General features: G+C 42.5%; 1 protein-coding gene across 4 annotated transcripts in view; it reads left to right on the top strand.

Annotated features, from left to right (window-relative positions):
* ENOSF1 (enolase superfamily member 1) overlaps positions 1 to 23,976 on the top strand; it is a 77,033-nt gene that overhangs the window by 30,450 nt on the left and 22,607 nt on the right. For 2 of the 4 annotated variants that reach the window (XM_077135857.1, XM_077135855.1), the window contains exons 3-14: positions 6,796 to 6,911; positions 8,634 to 8,720; positions 9,086 to 9,112; positions 10,956 to 11,028; positions 11,146 to 11,184; positions 11,689 to 11,771; positions 12,601 to 12,635; positions 14,794 to 14,881; positions 16,512 to 16,646; positions 20,074 to 20,115; positions 20,957 to 21,086; positions 21,348 to 21,447. In XM_077135857.1, coding sequence (XP_076991972.1) covers positions 6,796 to 6,911; positions 8,634 to 8,720; positions 9,086 to 9,112; positions 10,956 to 11,028; positions 11,146 to 11,184; positions 11,689 to 11,771; positions 12,601 to 12,635; positions 14,794 to 14,881; positions 16,512 to 16,646; positions 20,074 to 20,115; positions 20,957 to 21,086; positions 21,348 to 21,447 — 955 coding nt within the window. The remainder of the gene's footprint in view (positions 1 to 6,795; positions 6,912 to 8,633; positions 8,721 to 9,085; positions 9,113 to 10,955; positions 11,029 to 11,145; positions 11,185 to 11,688; positions 11,772 to 12,600; positions 12,636 to 14,793; positions 14,882 to 16,511; positions 16,647 to 20,073; positions 20,116 to 20,956; positions 21,087 to 21,347; positions 21,448 to 23,976) is intronic. The other 2 variants (XM_077135856.1, XM_077135858.1) reach the window with 2 other exon arrangements.

The following is a 23,976-nucleotide window of genomic DNA, read 5'->3' as shown; positions in this document are numbered from 1 at the left end:
TTATTTTTTCTTTGTGCTAACACTGCGTGAAGTGAGTAAAAAGAATGTTTTATGGTTATTTATTTCATTGGGTGAAATGAAAAAGTGGCAAAATTTGGCCTCTCTCCTTGCAGTCATCTAGACTGCCTAAAAATCCTTGAATTTTGGTCCATTTCTCTCCTGTAATAACTATGAGAATGTTATGTATCTGCTTTTAACTGTGGGTAATTGTAGACTAGAGGGCATAATGCGAGCTCACATAGCAGAAACTTTTTGGTTTCAAGCTCCTGATCTTCTTGGCCAAAGGGTCCTCCCCAATTCAGAGATTTCATCCAAGAGCAGATTCTTTAGAATGCACATTAAGCCATGTGGAAGTCATTCATCCCAGGGAAAGATATGACTTCAGTGGCAATCTCAACCCCCCTCCTTTTTTAGAGATGGGAAACTGAGACTAGAGACCTACTCACTGGTGAAGGCAAGATGCCCAAATTTACAACTTTTAACATTTTGCCACCTTTATTCTATCTTTCTGTCTATCTCGCTATCAGTGTTCTAAACATTTAAGAGTAGGTTGCAAACATTATGCTTTTTGAACATTTAATAATTGCACCACAGTGTGATTATCAAGTGCTAGAAATTTTAAATTGATATAAAGTTGATAGTCTATATTCCAGTTTTTTCATTTGTCCCAGTTATGTCCTTTTGGGCATTTTCTCCTCCATTATTAGGGAAACTTTTCCTTGAACTTTAAATTGAAACTGACAGGGCCACTGTTTCAACTTCTCTAGGGCTGGCATTCATTCATCAGTGGGGCAGACATCTTGCAGACTTGTCTCGGGTGCTGCCGTATATCAGGCACTCTGCCCGGCACCAGAGAAATAAGTTTTAAAAAGGGAGAAATGAGAAGACAAAGTCCCTACATATAAGAAGCCCACAAACTTATCAGGGAGACAGGCATAAAGAAATAATTGAAGTACAGCGTGAGAAATACTATTTTTAAAAAGTGTGTACAAAAGAGGAGGTTAGCTCTCTCTGTCCAGGAAGGTCAGGGAAAGCTTCAGAGGAGAGGTAGCACTTTGAAATGAGTCTTAAAGGAGTAGTATTTGCCAGGTGAAAAGAGAAGGCTAGACAATGAATCAGTGCCTTCCTGCCACCCCCTCTAAGCCAGTGACCTCCTGTTTGAGCTTTTCCCTGAGATAGGATCACTGACCACAGTGGAGTTATGAGCTGTGTTTCAGTTTCTTCTGCAAATTTAATTGCCCCCAGTTGTAAGTCGAGCATTTTTTTAAAGCCAGTCCAGCCCCCAGAAGTTGTGTAAAAATCAACAAGCTTACAGAATCCAGCAGCAGCTTCATACTTATGGATAGATCATTGGAATCACACTCTGTTAACAGCCAGGATTTTGAACTGCTTCTTTTATTACTTTGCTGACTTGGGCACACAGTGGGCAGACTCTGCCCTCACCAAGGAAGGTATTTAAGGCTCTTCTTGGACGGTGCTGAGTTAAGTGTTTAAGGGCCTTCACAGAGCTCTCCCCACCTCCTCCCCATCTTGCCACCTTGTCCTGAGAGACATCACAGGCAGGAATAAATCCATTTCCATCTCTTTATGATTTTAAAAAGTGGCTGTTTGTGGTAATACCGTTGTCTTCCGCCTTTTTCCAACCACAACATGACAGAACCCACTTAACTTTGCTGCACATTTCAGGTGACTCATTCCAGCCTCAGTAAATGTGTTCCATGGTTTTGCATTAAAGATGAAAAATTCCATTAGCTCATCTCACTTCTCCCACAGCTTTTATCAGCTTACTTACCTAATCACTCTTTTTTGATCCAGACAAAAGAAATAGGTAGTGCTTTCCGCTAATCCAAGAAGTTAATAATAGGGTGGTGTATGGGAACTTTGTATTTTATGCATGATTTTTATGTAAACCTACAATTTAATTAAAAATATCATAAATAGAAGAACCAAAACAGAATAACAACAACAAAAAAAACACCAAAAAATCACCAGGTTCTTTTTTGGTACATTTTTTGGGGTGATGAAGATATTCTATAACTTGGCTACATTTGTGATTAGTGACTATATATTGGTCATAACTCATTGATTGACACTTAAATTTGGAGAGTATTATTGTATATAAATTATACCTCAATAATACTAATTTATTAACAATGAAAAATAATAGTGCTTTCCTTATTATCATGAAGAGAATGGTTGTGTGTGTGTGTGTGTGTGTGTGTCTTTATCTAGGTGTTCTAGTTTGCTAGCTGCTGGAATGCAATATACCAGAAACAGAATGGCTTTTAAAAAGGGGAATTTAATAAGTTGCTAGTTTACAGTTCTAAGGCTGAGAAAATGTCCCAGTTAAAACAAGCTAAGGAAATGTCCAGTCAAAGGCATCCAGGGAAAGATACCTTGGTTCAAGAAGGCTGATGAATTTCAGGGTTTCTCTCTCAAGTGAGAAGGCACATGGTAAACACAGTCAGGGCTTCTCTCCCATCTGGAAGGGCACATGGCGAACAATGCGTCATCTGCTAGCTTTCTCTCCTGGCTTCTGGTTTCATGAAGCTCCCCACAAGGCGTTTTCCTTCTTCATCGCCAAAGGTCGCTGGCTGGTGGACTCTCTGCTTTGTGGTGCTGCAGCATTCTCTGTTCTCTCTGAATCTCTCATTCTCCAAAATGTTTCCTCTTTTATAGGACTCCAGTAAACCAATCAAGACTCCTCCAAATGGGTAGAGACACATCTCCCCTAATCTAGCTTAACAACCACTCTTGATTAGGTTACACCTCCAGGGAGATGATCTAATTACACACAGTATTGAATAGGGATTATTCTGCCTCTGCAAAAAGGGATTTTGATTAAAATATGGCTTTTCCAGGGTACATACATCCTTTCAAACCAGCACACTAGGTATGGGAGTGGAGAGGGTGGGAGGAGTTACAGTTTTTTTTTTTTTAGTTTCTAGAATAGCCCCAATGTATTTTTAAAAACAGGAAAAGAAAAAGAGTAAAGAAAAGATGAAAAAGGAAGAATTCTAAATGAGACAGGAAATTAGCCTCCAGGGTCACGTCCCCCAAGCATTCACGCACCCCATTATCCACAAATTTTACTGGCTTGTCCTTTCAGAGCTGGGGGTCCAAGGAATGAGATCCCTGGGCAGATGGAGCCATAGGGAAGCCATTAGGTTTAGTTAGCGAGGGGCTGCCTTTAAAGGGCCTATTTCTTTCCAGATGAATTTCCACACATTCCTTCAAATATACAAACTGAACTGAACTGAACCCCACCCTGGAGACAGAGCACCACAGCCAAATTTCTATGAAATGCAGCAAGTTTGGTTAACTTCCTTGCAGTGACCTCATTTTTTTTTTTATGTGAGAGAATGGATAATAAGTTTATTGGATAATGGTAAATTTACCATTTTAACATTTTTGAGTATACAGTTCGGTGGCATCAGCATATTCATAGCTGTGTGCAACAGCACTCTTTCCACATTTTCAGAGTGACCTCATTTTGATCAAGGGAAATCCAAGTAGTGAAAATGAGCGTTGCTTGTTCCTGTTCTAGAGCCATGAGAGATGAAATCCTGCTTTGCTTTTGTTAAATGCATTTGCTATTGTGATTGAAACCAGTGGGACGCAGCAGTCAGTGGTTTAACCAAATCAGTGACATCGAAGTGGGACATAGATAATAATATACTTTCCTGAGTCACCTCTTGCTCTTCAGGTTCCCTTTAATCCAAGAACCCCAACCACCAAGGAGTGAGGAGGATTCTGTCTTCTCACAATTCTAGGGATGAGTATCTGAACTGGTCTGATTATCCCAATAACAAATGCGCTAGAGAACAGGGAGCAGCTGGTCCAGCCTCAGCTGCTGTACTCTAGAGCAGGGCATGGTCAGCTGAGAGCTCTTTCCCACAGAGACCAGGCAGGGTGTAAAAGCATGTGGCACTACTTTCAAAACTCCTTACTAACAGTCTCTGATATTAAAACTGCACTTCTGTAACCATCCTAGGAAAAGATCTGAAAATTTAATATTGAAACATTGACAACACCAAACAAGTTTTATCAAATTTTTAAAATTTGATATTTTTATCAAACAAATTTTTAATATTTATTTAAATTTATGTGAAATATATTTAACATAGAATCTGCCATTTTAACCGTTTTTTAACCTTTTAAATTGTATAATATAACATATATACAAAGCAAAGAAAGAAAAAAGCAATAGTTTTCAAAGCATTCTTCAACAAGTAATTACAGGACTGGTCCCAGAGTTTGTCATGGGCTACCATACCATCCTCTGAGATTTTTCCTTCTAGCTGTTCCAGAGCATAGGTGGCTAGAAAGAATAAATATTATTTTGTCATCACAATCGACTTTTTCTTTTTTGTGAAAAATAACATATATACACAAAAGCAATAAATTTTAAAACACAGCACAGCAATTAGTTGTAGAACAGATTTCAGAGTTTGGTATGGGTTACAATCCCACAATTTTAGGTTTTTACTTCTAGCTGCTCTAAGATACTGGAGACTAAAAGAAAAACCAATTTAATGATTCGGCAATCATGCTCGTTTGTTAAACCCTACCTTCTCTGTATAACTCCACCATCACCTTTGATCCTTCTATCCCACTCTTTAGGAGTATTTGGGCTATGGACATTCTAACTTTTTCATGTTGTATGGGGCTGTCAGTAATATGGGATAAGGAGAAGAAACTAGCTGATGTTCTGGAGAAGCTGGGCCCTCTAGGTTTCAGGACTTATCTGGTCCAGGGACCCATCTGGAGGTTGTAGGTTTCTGGAAAGTTACCCTAGTGCATCAAACCTTTGTAGAATCTTATATATTGCCCTAGGTGTTCTTTAGGATTGGCTGCAATGGTTTTGGTTGGGGTTTGGCAAGTTATGATATGTAGAAATGTCTAACTGAAGCTTGTCTAAGAGTGACCACCAGAGTAGCCTCTCAACTCTATTTGAACTCTCTCTGCCACTGATGCTTTATTAGTTACACTTCTTTTCCCCATTTTGGTCAGGATGGAATTGTTGATCCCACAGTGCCAGGGCCAGACTCATCCCTGGAAGTCATCTCCCACACTGCCAGGGAGCTTTCACCCCTGGATGTCATGTCCCACGTAGTGGGGAGGGCAATGATTTCCTTTGCAGAGTTGGGCTTAGAGAGAGTAAGGCCACATCTGAGCAACAAAAGAGGTGCCCCAGAAGTAACTCTTAGGCATGCCTGTGGGTAGTCTAAGCTTTTACGCTACCTACATAAGTTCCACAAGAGTAAGTCTCAAGATCAAAGGCTTGGCCTATTGATTTGGGTGTCCCTAATAATTTTAACCATTTTTAAATGTATAATTCAGTGGCATTAATTACATTCACAAAGTTGTACAACTATTACCACCTCTATTTCTAAAACCCTTTTATCACCTCAAACAGAGACTCTGTACCCATTAGGTAATAACTCCTCATCCCCCCTCCTCCAGGTCCTGATAACCTATGATCTACTTTTTGTGTCTATTCTAGGTAGTTCATATAAGTGGAGTTATATGATATTTGTCCTTTTGTGTCTAGCATAACGTATTCAGGGTTCATCTAGATCATAGCAGGTATCAGAACTTCATTCCTTTTTATGGCTGAACAGTATTCCATTGTATGGATATACCACATTTGTTTACCCATTCAGCAGCTGATAGACATTTGGGTTATTCCCACCTTTTAGCTATTGTGAATAATGTTACTACTAGCATTGGCCTACAAGTATCTGTTTGAATCCCTGATTTCAATTCTTTTGGGTTATACCTTGAATTGGAGTTGCTAAGTAACTGTGTCTAACTTTTTTTTTTTCCTTGCATGGGCAGGCACCAGGAATCAAGCCAGGGTCTCCAGCATGGCAGGTGAAAACTCTGCCTGCTGAGCCACAGTGGCCTGCCCTGTGTTTAACTTTTTGTGGAACTGTCAAGCTATTTTCCTATCCAAGATTTTTTGTAGTTAGTTATTTGGGGGCTAAGTTGATGACTTGATTTGATTATTTAGGTCATTTAAAATAGTCTGAGTGTTTTAAAGAATGAATGAAGGATAGAAGGGTCTTTCCAATATACTTTGCTACTTTAACTTATTCATTTTAAACAATTAACACTTTTTTGAATAAAACACCCAGAAATAAATAAATGAATGATGCTGACCTAAATTAAGTTCAACCTTTGAACTACTTGTGTAAAATGTAGTTTATCAAAAGTAAAAAGTAAAAGAAAGTGATGTTTATGATAATGGTATTTTCATGTACTTTAACTTCTACATATAATTATGTTAATTACAGATTTGTTTCAATTAATCTTTAGTAGTATATTGGACAGGTTGTGAATTTAAGGTACTTCCTATATTTGACAATATTGAAAACGCATTTTTTTTTTCTTTTTTTTGACTCTCTAAGTCAGAGTTTTCTTATTCCTTAGGAACAAGGCACTAGCAAGATTTGGTTTTGAATCTGATTGTCAGCCACTTTATGAAGTAAATAGGAAAATAATTTGAGAACGTAATTTAAACTTTTAGATTGATGGTTCTGTTTTTCACATGATAACCAATTAAAAATGTCTTGATTCTACTCAGAAATTAAGCTCACTATATGGATTAACAGCTATTCTATCTGGTTTAGTTATGACAAAGACATATTTGAGGGAATTTTTAAAAGGATATGCCTTTGTCATTTAAAATTTTTTTTCACAAAATGCCATGTTGTTTCTGGTATTTTTGTGCCTTAATATGTTAACTTCATGCCAAAATATAAGCAAGAATTACATCTTATTTTTCAATAGTTGTCTGTGCCGTAAATGCCCTTGCCCACCATTTGCTTCACAAGGATCTTAGGGACATTGTCGGAAACTTCCGGAGTTTCTACAGGCAGCTCACAAGTGACGGGCAGCTCAGATGGGTAAGAGGCGTATTTTGTAAAATGCTTTTCTAAATAATGTTACTAAGATTTCAGGTGCCTCTTTATGGCAAGAAATATAAAAATAGGGATGGATTTGCAATTTTAAAGTAAAATATTTTGTTCAGATAAATTAGGGCCTGACCCATTTTAGATAATCAATATCTTGAGCCAATTGATTCTTTTCTGTAAGACTTGAATCTGAATATTTTCAGATCCTTAGAGCTATTTCTGCTTTTATTGGCCCCATCTCCCATTCCCTGAATTTGGAAGATGTGGTCTGGACTCTCTAAAAATAAAGTCCCTGAGTGGGCTACCTTGTGGAGAGAGAATGCAGACAGTTTTAGAGTTGTGGGCCAAAGTGACTGGGGACAGACAGATGCACAAGAGAAGAGCAAAGATGGAAGATTACAGCCTCTTATATGTGTATAGGTATGCAATTGAACAAGAAATTCAAGGCATCAAAAAAATAAGGTTCTAAAGAAAGGATTCTTTCATAGCAAGATAAAAGCAATTACCTGGACATGTTTCCTGAGACTGGATTTGTCTTTTCTTAACTCACTCAGTCTCCTATCCATGCAACAAGACAGCAGAAGAGAACACACTTTCCGTATCATTTTGAATTTCATTTTAACTTTCTGCAAACCAAACTAAACTTGTTTTTATAGGAGTCAGCTTGAAGAGGCTCCCATTGGCCGAATCTGGGATCATTTGAGAATCAACATAAATATGATAGTAATGGATTATAGCCAATAGAATAAAATGAGAATCCCTGTATCATTGGGATACATACACACAACCAAGAGATAGCTCATCATTACAGTACAATACCAACAAATAACTTTAAAAGGAATTATAACATTAGAAAATCATCACATTGCAACTATCGTAGTTATAATTGGCTGAGGTGAGAATCATTGTTGGATGCTAAAATTACTGGGCACTCATCATCTCCTTCCTTAGAAATGGAAAATGGTAACTTCACAGTGGAGAAACTTTATGAACACTTAACTAGTCTAAGATATAAAATAGGTCCTAATAGGACAAAGTGGCATCAACACATTTGTGGTATTTGTGCCCAAAAAAAGTATAACCTGAGTCTAATCGTGAAGGAACTCCATACCAACCCAAATTGAGGGACACTGTAGAAGTCAACTGGCCTGTACTCTTTAAAATACCAATATCATTAAAAAGAAAACTGTCCCAGATTAAAAGAGATTAAAGAGATTGACAGAGGCACTATGTGGTCTGTCTGGATTGGGCCCAAATCAGGGTTAAATAAAGTCTGTTATAGGGATAATTGGTGAAACCTGAATATGGAACTGTCTTTTAGATCATAGCAGTCTGTCAGTCTTACAGATCCTGAGTTTAATCATTTCATTATTGTTATATAAATGAGAATGTCCTTGTTTTTATGAACCACTCTGAGGTATTTAGAGGTACATAGGCATTATATCTGCTACTTACTCTCAGGTTGTTTATGGAAAATTTACTCAAATGGTTCAGATAAAAAAATATATGGCTACATGTAAAGAGAGAGAGAAATATACAGAAGTCCCTTGTACTATTCTTGCAACTCTTCTGTAAGTTTGAAACTTTTTTGTAAAAGGCAACTTAAAGTGAGTTTCCATCACTACTTTTTAATTCTTGAAATGTGTTGCCAGCTAGCAGACCTAAATAATCCCTTTTCTCAAAGTGGCACTGGTGTGTTTGCTTCCTGATCAGATTGGTCCAGAAAAGGGGGTTGTGCATCTGGCAACGGCGGCCGTTCTCAATGCCGTGTGGGACCTGTGGGCCAAGCAGGAAGGCAAGGTAACTAAGCTGGCCTCTGTGATACCAGGAACATTACAGTGCACAGTGGAGGGAAAAATGCTGCCTCTATGAGCAACCTTCTAGAGAATAAAGATAAATGCACAGCAGGCCTCCGAAAGGAAATATGGGGAATTGTTTGGATTTCTCCCTACCAAGAGATGTTGGCAGTAGTAAGAAAATTGAGGGAATAGGTTGGGAAGGGGCGGCAAGGTAGAGCACTGAAATACAGCAGAGCCATGGGTGGCATTGAGGGACGGTGTGTCAGATGTTGCTCTGGAGGGAGTTTGCCATTAGTGCATTTATTTGTCAGGAAAAAAATGGATATTTTACACACATTTCATAAATGTTTTCTTTTTTTCTTCAAGCCTCTGTGGAAGCTACTTGTTGACATGGTAAGTAAATTCTTAAATATTAGAATTGTTTCTGTAAAGAAATGAATCTCATGCCATTTGATAGTTAGAGTAAATATATTCAGAACTATTTATCATCACTGTAGTGATGACAAAGTAAAACACGGGTAGACTATAGTTATTTTTCCTGACACTGGCAGTAGCAAGTACCTGTGTTCCTTCAGGCAGGTAGTACAAAGGTTTGGCCCTGGCTCCCCACTGAGAGTTTTAAACACATAAATTCTCTGAGACTCTGTTTCCAGATCTATGGAAAGGAGGTGATTGTAGCTTTTTGTGAACCTCATAGAGTTGATTTATAGACTAAAGGAGAAAAGTGCTTCACAAACTCTGAAGTACAGGATATTATTATTAAGATATTGTCCAGTCCCTTTGACTCCAAAAGCAAGTAACAAATGATCTGATTGTTGTGGTCTCCATCTGTACTTTCTAGCAGGGAAGGAGCTAAATACTTAATTCTAGAGAGAGTCACTTGCTGTTTTCCTTCTCCTTGACCTATGTATAGCAAGGATGAGGAGGAAAAAGCCATAGGCAAGTTAAAAAGGGGAGTGAACTTCAGCTCTAGGCAAACCTGGCTTTGAACCCTGGTTTCACCACTTAGAAGCTGAGTGACCTTGAACCTGTTATTTAACCAACTCTGAGCTTCAGCTTCCTTATAGTGATGCTTGGATGGCTGCTGAAAGTCTGGGGCTCAGAAAATGGAGGCTCTTGTTATTATTTGGCATCAAAATTAAGGAAAAGCAGTGAACACCATGCATGACCTTGAAGAATGTTGGTCCAGCAGACTTGGTTTCTTCTCTGGGGGAAAACAGAGGCAGGATATCACATCATCTCTCTGGCATGGTTGGGGGTGGGGGTGGGGTGGGCTTATCCAAAGGTCAAGTATGTGGACCTCTCGAGCCACCTTCCTGTGGGCTTAGGAGGTGGCCACCCAAAGCAAATGATTTGAGGACCTCTGGAAAGCGGCCTGAAATCTTTCCTGTGGACTTTTCTTTGGGCTCTTACTCCATTTCCCTGCCTGTACTCTCACAAGAAGCTGAATCTCAGGGTAGAAAGAACATTTCAGATTTTCACTGGTTATATCAGACTCTTATTGGTCACACTGAAACAGACTGGTTCTTTCCAGCTGACTGTGGGTGTGAGTGGGGAGAGGCCTCCTCAAGAGCCAGCAGATTCTCAGGGCTTGTAGCAAGGGAAGAGGGTTGTATATGGTGACAGCCAGTGATTATTCAAGATGAGTCAGCGATCATTTCCCACGCTCTGGCCGAGTACCCTCCCATTTAATCCTGTTCCATAGAGGAAACTGCCTGGAGTCAAGGGGCCATTAATCCTGCTCCATAGAGGAAAGCGCCCGGAGTCAGGGGGCCATTACTTGGCAGGATTGACCCTGGGCGGCCTGGCTGAGACGGGCCTTCTCACCCCACCAGCTGGGTGGCTGCAGCATCTCACTCGTCCCCCGTCCCTGCATGCATGTGAGCAGGGGGCGGGGATACCGGGCACCTATCTGGTCATTTAGCCCATTGGGTTTGCTTCATGCCTGGCCCTCTTCCTAGAAATGATACTAGTTGAAATAGCTGGAGCCTGGGTCTGCAGAGACAGGGAAGGAGCAAGGGGTTGGAGCACGAGGGTCTGAGGACTTTGTCAGGAGGTGCCAAAGTGCTGCCATAAGAGGACACACCAGGAATGATGTAATCAGACAATTAACACAATTCCCCAAGGGCCTTTCCCAGACAGCTAAGTGCGAATTGTCAGCATAAGTGAATTCTTAGAAACATAACCCTGTTGTGAATTGATTGGGGACTCTTCTCCCTCTTGTCACTGTTACCAGGATCCCAAGGCACTGCTGTCCTGCATAGATTTCAGGTACATCACTGACGTTCTGACTGAGGAAGAGGCCTATGGTGAGTCATGCTTAGAATGATGACCCGGGCTGCTTTTCGGTGTACCCCAATGGGTAAGCAGAGTCGCAGTGAGCTTTGCTGTCCAAAAGAGTGAATGACACTTTTTCTTTTTCCCAGAAATATTACAGAAAGGCCAAGCTGGTAACAAAGAAAGAGGTAGGTTGGGAGAGAATTTCCTTCACTGTTTTTGTTATCATTGTTCCCTTTGGAGTGCCCCTGTCCTTTGAGGGTACACACTGTCCCCCCAAAATGCCCCATGCCAGCAGCTGGGCCCTCAGACAGACATTTGAGTCTAAATGAAATAAGCCCCCTGAGTGTGGCCTCTTACTGCAAAGTTCACTTCAGCCAGCAGTGAAAAGAAGTTTAGCTTCAGGGTCACACAATAGGATAGGTGAGGGCCCCTGGTTAGTGGGATAACCGGAGAGGGCATCCACTCTGCCCAGGATGACATCTGTCCCTCTGTAGTTTGCAAGACTGTGAATGCCCATAAGGCTGGCTGGTGGCTGGATAGATGTGAAAGGCTTCTCCCTGTTGTGGAAGGGTGTAAGGGACAGCAGGGCTTCCTTTATGGTTTCTCCAGGAGCAGCCGCCTGGCTACAGGCTAATCCCAAAGGTCTCTGGAAAGTGCCAAATATTGACAAGAACTTTGTGTTTTCCCAGAGCAGCAAATGCTGACCTGCGGCTACCCCGCCTATACCACATCATGTGCCTGGCTGGGGTACTCAGACGACACACTGAAGCAGGTTGGCACTGTTTCCTGGTTTTGTGGAAAGGCTTTTTAGTACTCTGGGCCTTCTGGAACAGATTTCATACTGCTTGTTAGCCATCATACATTTAGGGACCCTAGGTGTCATTCTGAATTGTCCTTATACACAAGCAAAAATAAAGCCACTCAAATTGTGGGTGCAGAACTCGATGCCCCAGTGATTCTGGCTGGGATGCTGGCGTCTGACAGACCAGATGGGGTCTAGATAGGCTTGGCAGTGTACCATTGTGCTTAGCCATACCACACCTCAGTTTCCTCCCTGTGAAATGGGGTAAAAATACAATTCTTGTGGGATGGTTTTGAGACTAAGATAAATGCTATCAGTAGGTGATACGCAGAGCCCGATGGCTGGCACTGCATGGAGTCTGTACATTGTTGATTGACTCCTCTTTCCTGTACTGTAACCTACACATTAGAGCTGAGAGTGAGTACTGTACACATTAGAGCTGAGAGAGTGAGAGAAAGAGAAACTGGCTTCTGCTTGTAACTCTTACATCCATTAGTTTTATGGAGGCCACAGAATGTCCTAGCTTTAAAAGATGTATAGTAACACTACATTCCCTTCCAGGAATGGTGTGACAATTAAAGAAATGGTTTCCATAGAGATGAGGAAAGAAAGTTACCCTCTAAGTATAAAGAGTTTTGCTCTGTTGGCTAAGCTGTTTCTGTTCTAATTTCAACAACACATGCTTGTTCTTCTGGCTTATGCTAAAACCATAACAATTATTCAGAAATGATTTAAGGGATTCATCAGACCCAGGAGAGCTGCCCAGCATGTGATGGTGGGTATTTTTTTTTCCCCACAGCTCTGCGCTGAGGCACTGAAGGATGGCTGGACAAGGTAAACTTAGTGATGTGGTGATGGATTTGATTCTTCTAGTTGGTAGCACCGGAGGTTCATCAGTGGAGAGGAGCCAAGGATTAAAATGCACTCACAGTGCCAGGACACATCCTGAAGCAGTCTGGCACATAGGGACGTGTATGAGAAGTTTCCAAATCTAAGCTAGGCTCTTTCTCTAAAGACAGGATGAGTACCACTTAGAATCCTAGAATATCAGAGTTGGAGATCATCAACTCCAGGCTCCCACCTAGAATAGAAATCCAGTTTTTACCATCTGTAATTATCACTGATTCAGCTTCTTCTTGAACATCCCTAGAAGCAGCGAGCTTAACTTTGTAAGGCACTTTTCCATGGTTTGGTCACCCTAAGTATTAGGTCTTTAATATCATGAACTCTTTACTTCCCTATAACTTCCAGCCACTGGTCCATGTTCACCTCTGTGGTGTCTATGCCTCTTCCAGTTACATGTCAACTCCTCTTATTTCCCCCAGCTGTCTCTTTACCAGACTCTAGTTATTAGCATTTCTCTCATCTGTTTCTCAAGCATCACAGTAATAGACCCCCAAATCTACCTGTGGCTGTCATGGCCCAGAATCATGAATGACACCCCTCAGGTAGTGTAGGATGTGGAGGGGCCACCAGCTTTCTCCACCTGGTTACTGTGGTGTCCTCAGCTCAGTACAAGGTTTTACTTTCTACCTGTGATATACCACCAGCTTCCCCCAATGACTCAGCCATCCCTCTAGCCCTTGAGCTTCCTGATAGGCAAAGTGGGATCCCTGGACAAAAAGCATCAGCATCACCTGGGAGCTTGTTAGCAGTTCAGAATCTCAGGTCTTAACCAGATCTGCTGGGTTGGAATCTGCATTTTAAAAATGCACATTGAATTTTGAGGCATGAGGGATTCTTGTGAGCTCCTTAGCTAGAGTCGGGGAGTGACAACCTGAAGGCAGCAACTGGTAACAGTGGAGAGGCTCTGGATTCAAACCTGGCCTTTTCCCCTCATTCCCTGCACATACTAGCTGTATGACTTGGGCAAATTGCTCACTATCTCTGAGCCTCTTTTTTCCTCTATAAAATGGAAATAATATTAATTCAAGATGAAATAAGTTGTCATTTCTGGACGGACCAGCAGAGTGCGAGACTTGTGGTAGGTGCTCAGTGAATGCTGCCTTACTTCCTCTCTTGCCAAGTATATAGGGAGGGATGAGGAGAGATTCCCCAGCCTTCTGGCATGGGAGGCCCAGCACCCAGAAGCTGTAGCCCGCACCTGCTCTGAGCATTACAGATCATCTGTTGGGGCTCCTAACCAGTACAGAAACCTCTTTTTTAGTGTTTCAGGGGAGAGAGCAGCAGAGGTGCTGAGTGTGTGCCACATTTGGCATTTGTGAACAGAAGGTAGGTGTGAGGGAAAGCAGAGGGCAGAGCTCAGTCATCCCAGGTGTGCCCAGGGTATGCAGGCAGAGGGACAGCTTCCAGCCCACACTTGGGCTGATGGACGCTCTCCTGACCACTAAAAAAGTGGGCACAGCATAGAGGCATGGGTCTCAGAGGGCAGTTGGACATCTGCACTGATTAAGGGTGCTCATGAGTATCATAAAGAAGTCACTGCTGCTCTATAGTTCTATGGCCTCAGAACGTCCCCTCCCCAAGCCACAGCCACCTGTACCATGGGGAAGAGAATGTCTCTGCAGCCCACCTCTCAGTGAGTTCATTTAAGACAAAGCACTATGCAGGAAAGGCTAAGAAAATGGAAGTTTTTTTTTTTTTTTATAAATAATACTCCTTGTATTAGGATATAATTGGACAGCCTACTTGGTCCCCCTTCCCAACACTCCTCTTCTCAATTTTGTGACTTTTGCACCTTTAACCCCTTTTGCTGACACAGCAGAAGGTCACTGACATTCTTGGAGACCTAACCTTCTCTCCAGGGCCTTAACGTCAGACCAGCAGCTAAAGAGCAGTGGCCCTGATACAGAGACACAGTTTGCAGTTGATTCTCAACACGACTTGTGTGAAGATGATTGGGAAAGAACAAGAGGTTACAGAAAATGTGATCTGCGAAATACTGACCGAGATGGTCACTGCTGCAGGAACTTCGGGTGTGTCTGCCACCGAGGGAGTAGACCTCTACTGTCCAGCCACATTTACTTTATAGGTTTAAAGTGAAGGTTGGTGCTGACCTCCAGGATGATGTCCGCAGATGCCGCCTGGTCCGAGACGTGATAGGACCCAACAACACTTTGGTAAATAGATCCTCAGGCCAGGCCACTGAGAAATAAGTACTTGCATGAAGCCTTTATCCAGGGTCAAAAGCAACACATTTCAAGCAATGGTTAAAGAATACTGAGACATTAAAAACTTATTTCAGAGGAAGTGTATGGCTTTACAGGCTTTGCAACAGAAAAAATACTAAGAAAGCTGGTTATTTATTTATTTTCTGCAGAACTAGTTAAATAAGATCTGGGTTTGGGATCTTTGCTTCTTGCTAATATGGATGCACTTGAGTAAACAGGCTCCCCCATGGGTGCCCTGCTGTATGCATCATTTTTTATGACTTTTTTTTCTTTTTTTTAACATGGGCAGGCACCAGGAATCAAACCCAGGTCTCCTGCATGGCAGGCGAGAACTCTACCACTGAGCCACTGTGGCCTGCCCTGTGTCCATCATTTAATCTTCCTCCTTAATAAATTCACCCTAGCAGCTCATGGGGTAGGTGGGTCTCAGGGAGCCCTTATTGAAGAAAGCTTATGTAGGAACTTTGCCTAAGATAATAAGTGGAGGGCCTTTCATTCTGGATTGTGTATTTTTATAAGGCATTTCTTGTTATATGTAAAACATTTTCACAAAAGAATGTCCCAATAAGATTTTTTTATTGAAGTTTTAGAAGCCTGTTTCATAATTGAAGTTGGAAATTTGGAGTCCTTGACATAGGATCGGAAGTCCCATTAATTATATATGAAGTGGTAATGCCATTTTCATTGTATGAGGTCATCCTCATCCAAATAACTTATGATAAAAATTGATTGTACATGTTCCATCCTCTGGGTCTCATAACATCCGTGAGGGAGGGCTTAGCACTTAGCATGCTTCACTAGAGGTAGCGTCTCTCTGTGTGCCTTCCCCAGGCGTGGAAAGGTTGGGAGGAAAAAGGCCGTCTCTTACTTTGTTCATCTGGCCTGTTCTTCCAGGCAGGAGAACAGAATGCAAAGAGCAGGGGCCTTGGGGTGAAAGAGGCCTGGGGCCACACCCACAATCTACTTGACGTCCTGTTTTTGGGCAAGTTACTTCTCTGCATGTCGGTTTTCTTCTTTGTAAAATGGGTTAATATGAACTGTCACATAGGGTTATTATAGATTCCAAATAAGATAAAGTCCAAAAAGTGCCGAGTGGAGCGGATGCTTAATTAATGGTAGGTTTGGGTTATTTATTATGCTGAACACATAATAAATAGGTGAACCGAACTCAGTATTGTCTGTGCATAATGATTCAGAATATGATCAAATGCTCCCTACAAACCGAGTGAATTGTGTTCCTCATTTGCAAGACACATTCATGTGGGTGGCATCTAAATGAAGATTGGGCAGAGCTCTAGGGCCACCAAGTTCCTCATGGGCCCAACCCTAGGGCTTTTCTAGAGATGACAGTAGCTCAGTTAAACAGTTCACATATTCTCCAAAAACAGTAGCTGGAGCCAAAGTTCTGCATCTCTGTGGCTGTTTGGCTCCCTTTGTTAGGGCTGCGTGTTGGACCCCCCAGAGATGCCAGGCTCTGTAGAACATGGTCCTCAGTGGACAGTGGCAGCATTTCCTCCCTGGAGCATGGTCAGCACCAGACATACCCACTGTGAGGAGTCTCCCTCTCTCCCCACCCCAGATGCTGGATGCCAACCAGCGCTGGGAGGTACCTGAAGCAGTGGAGTGGATGCTAAAGCTGGCCGAGTTCAAGCCCCTGTGGATTGAGGAGCCAACCTCCCCTGATGACATTCTTGGACATGCCACCATTGCCAAGGTAGAAAAACCATTGCTGCTTATATGATTTTCCAGGAAGGTCGTGACAGAGCCTAAGTGCATTTGCTTATTCCCTTTTACTTTTCCTGATGATGTAGTTGAAGTAATTTTGACTTATGACAAATACTGCAATTGCAGATCTGCCATCCTTTTTTTTTTTAACTTGTTTTATTGTATAATATAACATATATATATAAAGCAAAGAAAAAGCAATCATTTTCAAAGTACTCTTCAACAGGTAGTTATAGGACAGATCCCAGAGTTTGTCCTGAGTTACCATACCACCATCTGATTTTTCCTTTTAGCTGATCATGAACATAGGCGGCTAGAAGGAATAAATATATTTTTATCATCACAATCATTTTTTTTTCTTTTTTGTGAAAAATAAAGTCTGGGCCTCCCCAAGAGAAGGATGCCTGTCTGTTTCCCAGGGAAACAGGGCACTTCTTCAACAAATCCACCCTGCTGCGGGCTCCCTTTCAGATTTAGGAAGAACCTGTTATGTCAGAACATCTAGGAAACATCCTATCTCTCGTGGAGAGACCCCCTATTCACCAAGTTTACAGCACTGATAGACAAAGCCACATGCCCATTGATTAATTTATCAGGAGAAATTCAACTGCCAGAGCTTCATGTTTTTCTATCCTCTGACCTGAGCAAGCTCCATGGGAGGCCATATTAAACTAAAGGCTGCTCGATGAGTGAGGAGCTATGGCAGGGGTCAGTTAATGGTTAACAGCACCAGCCTAAGCTGACGCCATGTCCTTAGCTCCATAGCTTGGTACGCCTGGTTCTGGCCCCAGATGTGCCTTAAGCCTCATTGCTCCCCCCAGGCATAGTTACTGCCTCCACTTTCTTGTTTTGACCAGGCACCTCCTACCCCACTCTTCACTGTGCCACTGGGTTAGTGTATTCGTTGGGCCCAGTCAAGTCTTGCCTGCCTAGGAATGTTTTTTGTCCCTGAGGTAACTTTTCAAAGCTATTAGTAATGTTGATTTTTAAAACTGAACTCTGAGGACAGTCTTAGTTGGAAGTTCTAGGACACCTTGCTGCATTCTCCATGAACTGATGAGACCTACTGGGGGTGTGGAGTTGGGAACTCCAGGGTCAACTCTTCTGTTTCAGTAAATCAGCATATTATCTGCCATATATCCAGCACTTTTCAAGAATTGCCTACCTTACAGCCAAGCTAGAGGGAAAAACAGATTTATGAAACAGCCAAGTGGAGTCTTTGGCTAGGGCACTGAGGGTTGAAGAGGAATTCATGGGAGGAAAAGGGGGTGGTGGTGTTGGGACAGCTGGGGATAGCCTTGGGGTCAGAGCAGAGCTGACTCAGAAAGGAAGCTGAACTCTAGGTGAGGAAAAGGTAGGCAGGAACATAGAACAACCATAACCTTCTTTATTTAACAGAACTAACACCTTCCAAGGAAGAGCTCCAAAATGAGAGTCTCTAGTGAAAGATTGTGGTTAAATGTTTTCCCTGAGCCACTTTCCTTTTCTCCTTGTGGTTCTGAAAGGGTTGGCATGCCTATGGAATGCCAGCTTGCTCAAGAGGTGGGTGAACCTCTGCCCACTGGAAGCTCTTTTGGGCTTAAATCCTCCATGCCACTGTCTCCAGAGGGAAGGCCATTCCCCCAGGGGGCATCCAGGGCCACTGAAGACATCTGACTGGGTCCAGGGCTGGAAAGGAGGGCATGCAGGGCCGGGAAGAAGGGAGTGTGAGAAAGGAGGGAATACGTGTGTTCAGAAGATGTAGTCGATAAAGTGAGCCATTGCAGGCTCCTGAGTGAGAGAATGATTTAGCAAAAGCTGCAGTTAAAGATGACTTGATGGATAGCAACATGGGCAATGGATTGGGTCAGGGTATATGGGAAGTGAGGGAAGAGCAGTAAGAAATCGGGGGCAGGGGTAAGAACCAGGAAAGTTTTTCTAGCAATCTAGTTGTAGCCAAGGACACAGTTAAAATAGAGCAAATCCATTGGTGCCCATTCTATGCCAGGCACATACCTGCTTTAAAATGGTGGAATGAGTTAAGTCAAGATAGCTTTTCTCTTCCTCAGCCTTGCGCCCTCTCTTCTCTCTTGAGATAGGTAACCAAGCACAGTTCAGTTAGAACTTTTTTTTTTTTTTTTTTAACATGGGCAGGCACCAGGGAAACGAACCCGGCTTCTCTGGCATGGCAGGCAAGCATTCTTGCCTGCTGAGCCACCATGGCCCTCAGTTAGAACTTTAAGGAAGCATAACGTTTCAGTGCCAGACAACGTGCAGGAGGCCATCTGCCCTAACTCCCAATCCTTGGCAAATGGGGCTGAGGCCTTGGTGCTGAGTGACATGCCCAAGTCCACCCTCTGGTGGGAGGCAGAGCAGGATGGGAATCGGGGACATTTGACTTCTATGTGCAGGGATTTGCTGCTGGGAAGTGAGCTCGCCTTAGGATTTGGATCACCTACCCTGCCTCTACAATCGGCCTGGAGTTCCAACCCCAGTGCTCCCCCTCTCCAGCTTTGTGACTTGGAGTCAGTTGCCAACCCTATCAGCCTGTTCCTCATCTGTCCAATCAGGATGACCAGGTCTCCTACAACACTGGGCTGCTGTGAGGAATAATTTACATTTGTGCTTGTCACAGCACCTGACAGGCAGGAAGAACTCAGGAAGTGTTAGCAATTAGTGGCTTTGGTAGTGCTACCCCAGGAGAGAAAACTGGTGAGAGACTGCAGATGCTGGAGGAGGATGACATGGAATCACTATGTGGAATCACCTTCGGAATGGAGGCCAGAAGGGAGTGGCCTGGGGCCCAATTGCAAGGTGTGAGTTGACTTTGAAGGGCAATGGAGAGAACAGCAAGAGCAGCCTTGAGATAAAATAGTGATTCCAGCACACCAGGAGTCCATGAGTACTTGCCTAAGCCTGACCCAGAAAATGGGATGTAAAGTCACTAAGAAACAGGTTCTAGAATAACCACTAAGGGTGGTGTCCGAGAGACAAGAAGGCAGAAGGAGGAGTGATGATCCAGGGAATGGAGTTGGCAGAGGCAGGACCTGGTAGTTCTAGGTAAGCCCCTGCTGCTAGCCCAGCCTTCTTCTGGTTCCCTACACAGGCCTGGCCCAGGCAGGGAGGGCAGCACCTGCAGAAAGGGCTCAACACTGCAAAAAGGGGCCAGGATGGTGCAGAGGGAAATTTGCAGAACATTGCCGGGAAGGGAGCTGATGGCAGCATATGAACAAGTATCTGCTTCTCCCTCTGCTGGTACAAGCAGCCTTCTATTTGTACACACAGTCCCCTTCTGCCATTCTTAAAACCTGAAGGGTGGCTTCAGACACTTCAACAGCAGGGACATTTCCTTCTTCAGCTATAAATATTGTTAAATATTAGGAAATGCAGTTGAAAAACCTAGAAAAATAACATGAGTCTCCCTTACATTTTTATAGGCATTGGTCCCGTTGGGAATCGGCGTTGCAACAGGAGAACAGGTAAGTGATGCCTTTGTGTTCTTGGCATACTGATCACCCGCTGACAGTGCATGTGAGGCTCCAGCCCACTGTTTTTGGGTTTTTTTTTTTTGTATGGGCAGCTATTGGAAATCGAACCCGGGTCTCTGGCATGGCAGGTGAGAACTCTGCGTGCTGAGCCACCATGGCCTGCCCTCCAGCCCACTGTTTTGAGTTAGGGACTTTCCATAATTGTAGAAATTGGGTCATTTTACAGCACCTTTTTAGAGTCGGGTCAGATCTAGCCAAGTTTGTGGGTTTTTCTACAATTCATATGACAAAGGTCATTTATCTGTTTCAAAGTACCTAATCAAAATTTACAAGGCAGCAATTTAAAGTTGCTGTTGTAAGCAGATATAATGCACTGTCTGGTTTTAAGAAAGCCAGATTCCAAATTGAATAAACATTGCATTCACTTTCTATGCTTAAAAACTAAGCACACGTGTCTGCCAAAATGTGCTACAGTCAGCCCACAGAACAGAGCAGCGTGAAGGAAGAATCTGTTTTCCCCAGAAAAAGGAGCAGCACTGCTTTGCCACCTGTTCCTTGCTTTCTCCATATTTTATTTGGATGTTCCTCTGAATCTCCATTTGCCAGTAGATAAACCAGTTAGTCCTTAATGAATTGTAGAGTGAACATGGTTTCACTCTAGTCACGCTATTGCTGGCAGATTGCAAAGTGAAGGTCCCCTCCAGGTTTCCTGAAGCCCTTGGGGTGCCCTGATGACTAACAATTGGCTTAGAATTGACATACAGTCCAATTTAGCTATCCTGAAGGCCCAGGCTGACTCTGAGGTTGGTTTTCTTTTTAATTCTATTTCCAGTGCCACAACAGAGTGATATTTAAGCAACTTCTACAGGCTAAAGCCCTGCAGTTTCTTCAGATCGACAGCTGCAGACTGGGAAGTGTCAATGAAAACCTCTCAGTATTACTGATGGCCAAAAAGTTTGGAAGTAAGGGCTCTACAGGCAGCAAACCCAAACCTGTTTTCCCTCCTAGCAGATTAATTCATGAGTATGAGTACATATTTTGCCCCCCCTTCTTAAAAACTTATTCTCATTTAGGCCTTTAATCATGGAATCTTGAACAATTTTCATCCTGGGATTTATATGATTTAATCACTCACCCACATAATAGAAACTTCACAGGCTTCTCTTTCCCAGCCGTGCCTCTCTGCCCTGCTCTTGGCATTAAATGGAAATCTCTCATTTTAGTTCCTGTTTGCCCCCATGCTGGCGGAGTTGGCCTCTGTGAATTAGTACAGCATTTGATTCTATTTGACTACATCTCAGTTTCTGCAAGCCTTCAAAACAGGTCAGTAATGTGGCATTTGCTAAGAGTATGTTCAGCTTAAATATGCAGGCCAGATCTCTTAATAGTCAGCTCTCATGACCAGAGATACTATGGACTCTGCCAGTGACACATCTTTTTTTTTTTTTTTTAAAGGAAAGACAGAGAGAAGGAAGGAAGGATAGAAGGAAGGAAGAAAGGGAAACATTTTTAAACATTTTCTTGTTTTTATTGTATTCTGTTTCTCCGTTTTTGTTACATGGGCTGGGGCCGGGAATCAAACCGAGGTCCTCCGGCATAGCAGGCAAGCACTTTGCCCGCTGAGCCACCGCGGCCCGCCCCAGTGACACATCTTATAACTCAAAGGCCCGGTTAGTTTGCTCCCACTTCCCCACATGGGGAAATAACAGTGGAGACCCACCAAGGGGTTCTTGGTAGCCCCCTCATTTTGTTGTGCAGTACTTTGGGAGGTGGAACCAGATGGAAGCCAGAATTCTCTCAACCTCCTATTACTGACTTTATAAAGTCCTGCTTTCATCATATGTTATGTTAAATCTCCTGCACTGGAGTCTTCCATGATCTGGCCATTTTAATTTAGTTCTATCTTATTTCTCAGTATGCTACAGTTGAGCTTCCTTTTTAAATTACGATAATCTCTGTGTAGTCATCTGTGCCCATGATTTTGTTTATGCTTTTCTCTTCTCCTGGAATTTTAAACATTTTTTCTTTATTGTATACCATAACGTATATACAAAGCAAAGAAAGAAAAAAAGCAATGATTTTCAAAGCACACTTCAACAAATAGTTACAGAACAGATCCCAGAATTTGTCATGGGCTACCATTCTCAGATTTTTCCTTTTAGCTGCTCTAAAACACTGGAGGCTAGAAGGAATAATAATATAGTAATTCAGCAGCCATACTTGTTTGTTAAATCCCATTTTCTATTATACCTCCTCCTTTTCCTTTAATCCTTTTCCCAATCTATAGGGATTTTGGGCAATGCCTGTTCTGATTTTTTCATGTTGAGAAGGGGTGTCCACACTAAAGGATAGAGGGATGTGATTAATTGATAATCCTGGAGTCTGGTCCTTCTGAGTTTCAGGATTTATCTGACCTAGGAACCCCTCCTCTGGGAATTATAGGTTCTGGGAAGGCAAACCTAGTGCATGAGACCTTTATAGAGTCTCAGTTCAAGCCCTAAATGTTCTTAAGAGTCAACAAGAGTGATCTTGTCTGGGGTTTAGCAAACCATGGCAAGTGGCACTATCTAACTGAAGGCTGCATAACAGTACCCTCCAGAATAACCCCTTGATTCCATTTATCTCTCTTGGCCTCTGATGCCTTATTTTTTTAAACTTCTTTCCCCCTTTTGGTCAGTTAGGCGTTGTTGATCCCCATGGTGTGAGGGCCAGACTCATCCCTGGGAGTCAGGCCCCACATTGTCCTCGAGACTTTTACCATTGACTAGACTGTACCACGTAAAGGGGAGGGAAAGATCCTCCTTGTAGAGTTGGACCTAACGAAAGGCCACATTTGAGCAACAAAAAGGCTTCCTGGAAGCAGTTCCTAGGCCTCATATGGGTAGTCTTAACTTCTTCCCTACAGAGGTAAGTTTCATAAGGGCAAGCCTCAAAATCCAGGGCCTATTTTCTTGGGAGTTCCCAATGGTTGAGAGGGTACCAGGGGCTTACCAGATTGGAGAGTTTAATAGTTCCATATATATATATTGCTTCCCCTTCAGATCCTCAAAGAACTGTTCCAATACTTTTAAATTATCAGGCCACCATTGTTTGAGAGGTACGCTGGTATTATATTAAGCTATAGAGAATTACAAGGCCTCATTCCCATTCCTGATTCCATGAGTTTGGGTTGTCTAAATGAGCTATCCAGAGAGGTTGATTTAGATTGTGTTACAGAAAATTTAGGTTCTAGACATAATAAACCTCTCTGCCTCTGATCTCATACAGAAAGTGAAGGTCTAAAGAACATACACTATTATCTTTTACGCTGCATTCTAATTTACCTTAGACCCAGCCAGATTGGCTTTGTATTAACTCTAATTGAGGCTTGATCTCTTTTTCGGTTACTTTAACTATATGTATTATATATAGCTATGCTAACTTTCAGGTCTGCAGCCTCTGTTTCTGGGACCTAGGTGTCATTGAGCTATTCAAAGTTCCAGGGAAATACCAGCTCATACACATATAATCCATTGTCTCAGAATTCAGAAATATATGTATAACTTCATACCACATGTGGCTGCCATTAGAGCCCACAATCTAGGCTCCCATTTTCTTTTAAATATTTTCTGAGAGAGACCTTAGCATATTTGTTCTTTTGTTTCTAGCTCATTTTGTTCAACACATTGTCCCCGAGGTTTATTCAGTTCGTTTATGCCCTTTGATGTCCCTCCTTTTTATAGCTGCACCAAATTCCATGATATACATGTATCACCATTCACCATTGTGCTGCTCTGTCACTGTATCCTTCGACTCCCTGCATCTATTGGGCATCATGGATAATGTCCAAAATAAACAAACCATGCCCCACAG

The sequence above is a fragment of the Tamandua tetradactyla genome, chromosome 18 (genome assembly GCF_023851605.1).
Source record: "Tamandua tetradactyla isolate mTamTet1 chromosome 18, mTamTet1.pri, whole genome shotgun sequence".
Lineage (NCBI taxonomy): Eukaryota > Metazoa > Chordata > Mammalia > Pilosa > Myrmecophagidae > Tamandua > Tamandua tetradactyla.
The sequence above is the reverse complement of the archived record's forward strand: the minus strand, read 5'-3'. Positions and strand labels throughout refer to the sequence as shown.